Raw genomic sequence first — 10,038 nt, 5'->3', positions numbered from 1 at the left:
GTCTTCTTTCTAAAATGGAGTCATTTGTGGGGTTCCTATACTGTCCTGGCATTTTAGGGGCCCTAAACCGTGAGGAGTAGTCTTGAAACAAAATTTCTTAAAATGACCTGTGAAATCCTAAAGGTACTCATTGGACTTTGGGCCCCTTAGCGCAGTTAGGGTGCAAAAAAGTGCCACACATGTGGTATCGCCGTACTCGGGAGAAGTAGTACAATGTGTTTTGGGGTGTATTTTTACACATACCCATGCTGGGTGGGAGAAATAACTCTGTAAATGGACAATTGTGTGTAAAAAAAATCAAACAATTGTCATTTACAGAGGTATTTTTCCACCCAGCATGGATATGTGTAAAAATACACCCCAAAACACATTATACTACATCTCCCGAGTACGGCGATACCACATGATTGGCACTTTTTTGCAGCCTAACTGCGCTAATGACCTGTGAAATCCTAAAGGTACTCATTGGACTTTGGGCCCCTTAGCGCAGTTAGGCTGCAAAAAAGTGCCAATCATGTGGTATCGCCGTACTCGGGAGATGTAGTACACACAATTGTCCATTTACAGAGAGATTTCTCCCACCCAGCATGGGTATGTGTAAAAATACACCCCAAAACACATTATACTACTTCTCCTGAGTACAGCGATACCACATGTGCCTCTTTTATGCAGCCTAGGTGCGCTAAGGGGCCCAACGTCCTAATCACAGGTCATTTTGAGGCATTTGTTTTCTAGACTACTCCTCACGGTTTAGGGCCCCTAAAATGCCAGGGCAGTATAGGAACCCCACAAGTGACCCCATTTTAGAAAGAAGACACCCCAAGGTATTCCGTTAGGTGTATGGCGAGTTCATAGAAGATTTTATTTTTTGTCACAAGTTAGTGAAAAATGACACTTTGTGAAAAAAAAACAAAAATCAATTTCCGCTAACTTTTGACAAAAAATAAAATCTTCTATGAACTTGTCATACACCTAACAGAATACATTGGGGTGTCTTTTTTCTAAAATGGGGTCCGTTTCTGGGGTTCCTATACCGCCCTGGCATTTTACGGGCCCAAAACCGTGAGTAGTCTGGAAACCAAATGTCTCAAAATGACTGTTCAGGGGTGCAGCTGCCAAGATGCCACTTGCCACCAGTTTGGCCATATTTCAGAGCTGCAACATTACTGGAGTGTCCAAAAGCACAAGGTGTGCAATACTCAGAGACATGGCCAAGGTAAGAAAGGCTGAAAGACGACCACCACTGAACAAGACACACAAGCTGAAACGTCAAGACTGGGCCAAGGAATATCTCAGATTTTTCTAAGGTTTTATGGACTGATGAAATGAGAGTGAGTCTTGATGGGCCAGATGGATGGGTCCGTAGCTGGATTGGTAAAGGGCAGAGAGCTCCAGTCTGACTCAGACGCCAGCAAGGTGGAGGTGAAGTACTGGTTTGGGCTGGTATCATCAAAGATGAGCTTGTGGGGCCTTTTTGGGTTGAGGATGGAGTCAAGCTCAACTCCCAGTCCTACTGCCAGTTTCTGGAAGACACCTTCTTCAAGCAGTGGTACAGGAAGAAGTCTGCATCCTTCAAAACATGATTTTCATGCAGGACAATGCTCCATCACACGCGTCCAAGTACTCCACAGCGTGGCTGGCAAGAAAGGGTATAAAAGAAGAAAAACTAATGACATGGCCTCCTTGTTCACCTGATCTGAACCCCATTGAGAACCTGTGGTCCATCATAAAATGTGAGATTTACAAGGAGGGAAAACAGTACACCTCTCTTAACAGTGTTTGGGAGGCTGTGGTTGCTGCAGCACGCAATGTTGATGGTGGACAGATCAAAACACTGACAGAATCCATGGATGGCAGGTTTTTGAGTGTCCTTGCAAAGAAAGGTGGCTATATTGGTCACTGATTTGTTTTTGTTTTGTTTTTGAATGTCAGAAATGTATATTTGTGAATGTTGAGATGTTATATTGGTTTCACTGGTAAAAATAAATAATTGAAATGGGTATATATTTGTTTTTTGTTAAGTTGCTTAATAATTATGCACAGTAATAGTCATCTGCACACACAGATATCCCCCTAAAATAGCTAAACCTAAAAACTACTTTCAAAAATATTCAGCTTTGATATTAATGAGTTTTTTGGTTTCATTGAGAACATGGTTGTTCTTCAATAATAAAATTATTCCTCAAAAATACCACTTGCCTAATAATTCTGCACTCCTTGTACATCAAAGAAACAGTCAGAGACAGATTTATATAAGAATGTTACTGCAGGGAAGTTGAAAGGGGCATTAGCTCTGCTTGTTTTATAGTTTAAAATACATAGTGTGGCTTGTAATTGCAAATATGACAGAAGTATGCAATGTTATAAAAAGCTATATATCTAAAAAATAAAATATTAGACTCTCTTTTCTTTGCTACTAATATTCTATTAATTATCAGTACTACACAGTACAAATCATTACATCATATTTTTTTTTTCACTTGAGTGTCACTTTAACCACTTGAGGACCACAGTGGTAACCCCCCTAAAGACCAGGCTGTGTTTTGCATAATTGGCCACTGCAGCTTTAAGGCCAAGCTGCAGGGCCGCACAACACAACACACGAGTGATCCCCCCCCCCCTTTTCTCCCCACCTACAGAGCTCTCTGTTGGTGGGGTCTGATCGCCCTGCAGTTGTTTGTTTTTTCTTTTACAAATATTTTTCTCTATTTATTTTTATTAAAAAAGTGTATTTTCTTATATTTTTCCCCCTGTCTTTGCCGCCCACCCCCCGTCAGCCAATCACAGTGATCGGCTGTCATAGGCTTCTGCCTATGAGAGCCGATCGCTCTCTTGTCCCCCAGGGGGACAGCCGTGTCACAGGGCTGTCCCCAGTACAGCACTGCTGCCGATCGCAGCGCTGTACATGTAAATAGACGGCGATCACGCCGTCTAACAGTCTCCCGGAAACTGAAGAGGGGGCAGAGCCCCGCCCCCCGAGCAGGAGATGCGTGCGTAGCCTGTGCTCGATCTGCAAAATGCAGCCCCAGGACTTGATGCCAATTGGCGTTAGGCGGTCCTGGGGCTGCCGCTGCGACCACGCCCATTGGCGTGGGGCGGTCGTTAAGTAGTTAAGAACTGTATTAAAAACCTGAAGTGAGAATACTGACTTTCAGGTTAGATAAATACCTATTTAGAGGGAAGGCTCTGGATACTATAAAACCTTCTCAGTTCTCAATCCGTCTTGTCATTCTAGGACCATCCCCTGATGAAGTCATGCAAATGGCTCTGTCTTCGATACTCCTCGGGCAGCCTTCGGAAGTAATTGTGTCTCTGAGTGCTTCTGAAGATGGAGCATCCATACTACATGAATGCCAGCCCAGTATCGCACGTGCAAAGTCTTTGAAAGTACTTATGAAGGCTGCTTGAGGAGGGCTGAAGATATATTCGAACCTAGAAGGGGCACAGTGCTGGACAGGCTGAGGACCAGGAAGACTCTGGCACAGGTGTCAAACACAAGGCCCGCAGGCCGAACGCGGCCCTCTTTGCCATATGATGTGGCCCTAAAGAGCTTCAAATGTGCATCATTGTAAGCAGTAAAAGTATGACAGCACACTGTCTTCCTATCCAGAGGAGCACACTGGTGACAGTAATCCTAAATGAAATATTGTCAGTTTGAGCCTGGGTGCACCAACAACCCACAGGACCCCCCTATGAAATTAGCATGGGGCCCACTACTGGGAACCCCCTACCCCACCACCAACACCATCACATAACAGTAGCACAGTGGAGCAGGGAAATATTTCTCTGCTACAGCGATGCGTTGCATCTTTTCTGTTCTTCCTGGCAGTCACACTCTGTGCTCTCATACTTCTTTCTCCTGATCATGTGACATGCCTCATAGAGCTTGTGGCTATCATAGGAAACTCGAAGCAGTACTGGAGCAGGTAAATATTACATTGCTACTCTGCTCTACTCTGCAAAAGGGGGAGGAGTGGGCACCCACGGTCGCTATAGTTACACCAAATAGTTTGAGGCTGTTCAATAAATGCTACATTTTAATAAACAAATTGGCCCGCGGTGTAGACTATGTTTTAGATTTTAGCCACTTATGCGATTGGGTTTGACACCCTGCTCTGGTATACAGAGCCTTCCCTGTACATAGGTAAGTATCTAACCTTAAGTGCACTTCAGGATCATTTTAATACATACAGGGTCAATAACCTATATTTATGTTTTATTAATATGTTGCTTTTTGCTAGGTGAAGGTTTTCATGCATGACAAAGTGTAATATGTCCTCAAAGAAAGTCTGAATGCTAGTTATTTCTCCATTTTTCTTAATGTCCTTTCCTTGTGTTCTGCTTTTGTTCGTTAGTCCCAAAAATATTGGATTGAAGGAATTTTCTGCAAAAGAGAATGTGCAAAGATTATACCAGCATCCAAAGAACCCCACAGGTATGTAACTGTGTTTTTATGAATATCTCTGTTTGGAAAATTAAGTATTATTTTGTTGTATTCTTATCCGTTAATGCAGACTTTAGGCATGGGCGTCCGCAGAAAATTGTCCGGGGGGGGAGGGGGGGGGGGGCAAAAATGGTGCGCCAAACAATGGGCGTGGTCATGGACCAGGGATGTGGTTGTGGTCTCAGGTGGAGCAAAATTTACATAAACTAAGCAATGGTGGGACATTAGACTAGCACATGGACGGGTCATGGGCAGGGCCAAATTAACTCAGCAGCTGGGCCACCAGTATAGGTAGCCTGGTATAGGTGCTCCCAGTATAGGTAGCCAGGCAGCAGAGATGCAGGGAGACAGCGGAAACACTGAGACAGTGGAGATGCAGGGAGACAGAGGAGATGCAGGAAGACAGCAGTGATGCAGGGAGACAGGCGCAGAGAGACAGCGGAGGCGCAGAGAGACAGTGGAGACAGCAGAGAGGCAGAGAGACAGCAGAAAGGCATAGCTCACAGGGAGACAGTGGAGAGGTGTGGAGACAGCGGAGAGGCATGGAGACAGCGAATATGCAGAGAGACAGCAGAGGCAGAGAGACAGCAGAGGCAGAGAGACAGCAAAGGCGCAGAGAGACAGTCCAGGGGCAGGGAGACAGCGGAGATACAGGAAGACAGCAGGGATGCAGGGAGGCAGGTGCAGAGAGACAGCGGAGGCGCAGAGAGACAGTGGAGAGGCGTGAAGACAGCAAAGAGGCAGAGAGACAACAGAAAGGCATAGCTCACAGGGAGACAGCAGAGAGGTGTGGAGACAGCGGAGATGCAGAGAGACAGCAAAGGAGCAGAGAGACAGCAAAGGCGCAGAGAGACAGCAAAGGCGCAGAGAGACAGCAAAGGCGCAGAGAGACAGCAAAGGCGCAGAGAGACAGCGGAGGCGCAGAGAGACAGTGGAGGGGCAGAGAGACAGAAGAGAGGCAGAGAGACAGCGAAGACGCAGAGAGACAGTGGAGGCGCAGAGAGAGCGGAGGGGCAGAGAGACAGCGGAGGGGCAGAGAGAGCAGAGGGCCAGAGAGACAGCGGAGGCGCAGAGAGACAGCGGAGGCGCAGAGAGACAGCGGAGGCGCAGAGAGACAGCGGAGGCGCAGAGAGACAGCGGAGGCGCAGAGAGACAGCGGAGGGGCAGAGAGACAGCAGAGAGACAGTGGAGGCGCAGAGACAGTGGAGGCGCAGAGAGACAGCTGAGGGCCAGAGAGACAGCTGAGGGCCAGAGAGACAGCTGAGGGCCAGAGAGACAGCGGAAGGGCAGAGAGACAGCGGAAGGGCAGAGAGACAGCGGAAGGGCAGAGAGACAGCGGAAGGGCAGAGAGACAGCGGAAGGGCAGAGAGACAGCGGAAGGGCAGAGAGACAGCGGAAGGGCAGAGAGACAGCGGAAGGGCAGAGAGACAGCGGAGGGGCAGAGAGACAGTGGAGACGCAGAGAGACAGTGGAGACTCAGGGAGACAGTGGAGATGCAGGGAGACAGGCGCAGAGAGACAGCAGAAAGGCATAGCTCACAGGGAGACAGCAGAGAGGCATGGAGACAGCAGAGACACAGAGAGACAGGGGAGGCGCAGAGAGACAGGGGAGGCGCAGAGAGACAGGGGAGGCGCAGAGAGACAGCGGAGGCGCAGAGAGACAGCGGAGGCGCAGAGAGACAGCGGAGGGGCAGAGAGACAGCAGAGAGACAGTGGAGGCGCAGAGACAGTGGAGGCGCAGAGAGACAGCTGAGGGCCAGAGAGACAGCTGAGGGCCAGAGAGACAGCGGAAGGGCAGAGAGACAGCGGAAGGGCAGAGAGACAGCGGAAGGGCAGAGAGACAGCGGAAGGGCAGAGAGACAGCGGAAGGGCAGAGAGACAGCGGAAGGGCAGAGAGACAGCGGAAGGGCAGAGAGACAGCGGAGGGGCAGAGAGACAGTGGAGACGCAGAGAGACAGTGGAGACTCAGGGAGACAGTGGAGATGCAGGGAGACAGGCGCAGAGAGACAGCAGAAAGGCATAGCTCACAGGGAGACAGCAGAGAGGCATGGAGACAGCAGAGACACAGAGAGACAGGGGAGGCGCAGAGAGACAGGGGAGGCGCAGAGAGACAGGGGAGGCGCAGAGAGACGGGAGGCGCAGAGAGACAGGGGAGGCGCAGAGAGACAGGGGAGGCGCAGAGAGACAGGGGAGGCGCAGAGAGACAGCGGAGGCGCAGAGAGACAGCGGAGGCGCAGAGAGACAGCGGAGGCGCAGAGAGACAGCGGAGGCGCAGAGAGACAGCGGAGGCGCAGAGAGACAGCGGAGACGCAGAGAGACAGCTGAGACGCAGAGAGACAGCGGAGGGGCGTGGAGATAGTGGTGATGCAAGGAGACAGCAAAAAGGCAGAGAGACAGCTGAGATCCATAGCTAAAAGAGAGAGACAGCCAAGCGGTAGGGAGACCTCTGGGGAGAGAGAAAGAAAAGTAACAGAAGACCAAGAAGAGAAGAGGCAGGCAAAAAAGACAGATAACCAGATCACTGGCTGCTACAGGCTGTCTGGGGAAGCTCTTCATGCCTGTACTCAGATGGAACAGAGATCCCCTCCCCCCTGTCACACGCCCCCTAGTGGCCAGACAGCACACTGCCTTCCAATCGGTTTCAGCACACAGACCAAGCAATCTGTGGTCACAATCGGTGCACAGAAACCACTGGAATTTGACAGCAGGCCGACTAGAAGGGAGCTTGTGAGTTACGGTAACACAAATTACACACTATTTCAGGGTAGGAAACTGTCACCATCCTGCAGAAGGGCAGGAGACCTTATCTCGCTGATACTAATACCTGCAAATAAAACGGTTAAACACACTCTATTTTATCTAGCTATCAACAGTAGTAGTGACTCTTCGGAACGCTAGGATTCTTTCTGTGTGTGTCTAAATAGCATGTGTAGCCGAAAGATAAATGACTTTTAGAAGTCTTTTGTTATAAATGCAATATAAATAATTAATATATACAGAAAATCATTAAAATCAACAATTCTAGAGACAGCAGCATGCCTGCATGAAGATGGAATTTGGAGGACACCTCCTCTCTGCCTGAAGCTTGGTTTTACGGAAGCTAGTTTTGGGGTGGGACCAAGCCCTCCCCTCTGGTTGACAAACCAATCACAGTTCAAGTCCTTGGAGAGAGATTTAGGTTTAAACTTATAAAACGCTATAATTCAAAAACGATAAATGACACATTTGCGCTGATAACAGATTAATACACAGTTGATCCGGGGAATCATACAGGGACCAAGAATCCCGAGTCTAGCCCAAGTGGTTGCACCAAAATTAATAACTCAGCTTAGGAATGAGCTAAAAACTCCCACGATATCTTAACCACTTCCCAACTGAGGGGTTTTACCCCCTGACCACCAGAGCAATTTTCACCTTTCAGCGCTCCTTCCATTCATTCGTCTATAATTTTATCATTACTTATCGCAATGAAATGAACTATATCTTGTTTTTTTCGCCACCAATTAGGCTTTCTTTAGGTGGGACATTATGCCAAGAATAATTTTATTCTAAATGTGTTTTAATGGGAAAATAGGAAAAAATGTGGGAAAAAAATCATTATATTTCAGTTTTCGCCCTTTATAGTTTTTAAATAATGCATGCTACTGTAATTAAAACCCATTAAATGTATATGCCTATTTATCCCGGTTATAAAACCGTTTAAATTATGTCCCTATCACAATGTTTGCCGCCAATATTTTAGTTGGAAATAAAGGTGCATTTTTTCAGTTTTGCGTCCATCCCTAATTATAAGCCCATAGTTTATAAAGTAACAGTGTTATACCCTCTTGACATAAATATTTAAAAAGTTCAGTCCCTAAGGTAACTATTTATGTTGTTTTTTTTTTATTGTAAATTTTTTTTTTTTTTTTTAATTACAAAAATAAATAAATTGGGGAGTGTGGGAGGTAAGGAGTTAATTTTTTGTGTAAAACAAGTTTATTTGTGTGTAGAAAATGGTTAGGGTGTAGTTTTACTATTTGGCCACAAGATGGCAACATTACCAATTTGTTTCATGCTACCTGCAAGCGTCCTTCCGGACTCTTGCAGGAAGTAGAAAGAGGCTGGGACTTTGTTATTTTTTCACAATGATCGCGCTGCTCAGCCGAGCGGCAGCAGGTCATTGCGGGGCTTAGATCAACGAACGGGAATGGATTTTCCCGTTCGTTGATCTCTGGGCGAGCGGGCGGCGGCGTGTTTACTAGCGGCGGGCGGCGTGTTTACGAGCGGGAACGCGGACAGCGGCGGGAGTGCGCAAAGTACGGATTTCTCCGTCCCTGGGGGTGAAAGGATGGAAAAAGGGGCGGAGAAATCCGTACGCGCGGGGGTAAAGTGGTTAAAACAAGCACAATTTCAACTGGGTTATTTTCGTAGAGATAGTCATTGGCATTCTGCTGCAATCTTACCAAAAATGACTGGCTATATTTTCACTTTGTGCTGTCCATACTACGAAGTCATGCTGTGTCGCTGCGGGGCTGTCTATGGGACTGTAGTTTCTGAATAGGGCCCCCTGCTGTGTTTCCTGATTATTCCTGTGTATGCTGTTGTTCACAGGTAATTGTGATGAGGTTAATTACCTGGTCTGAGTTGTTATAGGTACGTGTGAAAAGGTCTTCTGGGCTCCCTGCATTCTAAAGTAGTTTAGGTCAAATGGTACTGAATCACACTTAAGGTGCGTACACACGCACTACGGCCGCCAACTATGGGTCCGTCAGACCCTCCCGCTGGGCGGACCTTCAGGCAACAATAGTGCGTGTGTACGCACTGTCGGCTCACTGATAAGGCTGTTTCTGAGTGATCCGCCGGGCGGATCGTTCAGAAACAGCCTTATCAGTCCGCCGATTTGTTCTTTTGAACAAGTTAATTACACAAACATTAACTTCACTGGTCAACAAACGTACTTCATGAAAAGAGTTCTGCTAGCAGCTGTGAAAGCCAGAGACCCCAGGCTCAAAGTCTGCTGTACTTAAACATAAGATTTTGATCTGGCACGTCAACGACAATCGGTGCAGCAAACCAATTGTGATGACGTTTTCTTTTCTCATGGCTCTTCCGTGACACCCCCCTCCTCTGTGCAGAGTGAGCAGCAACAAGCCTCCCAGCTCACTGTACAGACCTGTCAACTTTCCCACCTCCCATGTATGTGATGAGGATGGAGTACTTACATTGTGCAGAGCTAGAGCTGTAGACTGTCAGGCACATGTCCATGACAGAGCCTCTCTCCCTCGTGGCAGCAGCAGTGCAACTCTTGTAGTACAGAGGGGACAAGTGCACTGCTTGCTGCATGTGTGTTGCTGAAGACTCATTCCTCTGGGAAGCTGTGGAGCAGGAGTGTGCTGTATTTTTTCCAGCTCACCTTCCAGAAGATCCCCCATCACTGCAGACTGACGCGCTTAGCTCAAATGAGTGGGAGCCTCGCCTTCTGATTCGGCCGATGTGGCTGGAGAGGGATGGAGCAACAGAAGAGTCTCTTGTCGAGGTGCACGCTGATTAGCAAAGGGCAGAAATGCAGATGAGGGAATCTGGTAGGAGGTCAATCCAGTAGCAGGTAGAAAG

The 10,038-nt window shown here is 47.7% G+C and overlaps 1 protein-coding gene across 1 annotated transcript; it reads left to right on the top strand.

Annotated features, from left to right (window-relative positions):
* The first annotated feature begins 4,986 nt into the window (after positions 1–4,986).
* Positions 4,987–5,670, top strand: LOC137522319 (octapeptide-repeat protein T2-like). The gene has a single exon (XM_068242387.1). It carries the CDS (start codon positions 4,987–4,989, stop codon positions 5,668–5,670), a length of 684 nt encoding a protein of 227 aa, XP_068098488.1.
* Positions 5,671–10,038: the final 4,368 nt, after the last annotated feature.

This window comes from Hyperolius riggenbachi, chromosome 1, assembly GCF_040937935.1.
Source record: "Hyperolius riggenbachi isolate aHypRig1 chromosome 1, aHypRig1.pri, whole genome shotgun sequence".
NCBI classification, from domain to species: domain Eukaryota; kingdom Metazoa; phylum Chordata; class Amphibia; order Anura; family Hyperoliidae; genus Hyperolius; species Hyperolius riggenbachi.
This window is presented reverse-complemented; position numbering and strand designations above follow the sequence as displayed.

Coding starts and splice junctions, on each gene's coding strand:
- LOC137522319 (XM_068242387.1), top strand. CDS start 4,987: ATGGAGACAGCGAATATGCAGAGAGACAGCAGAGGCAGAGAGACAGCA.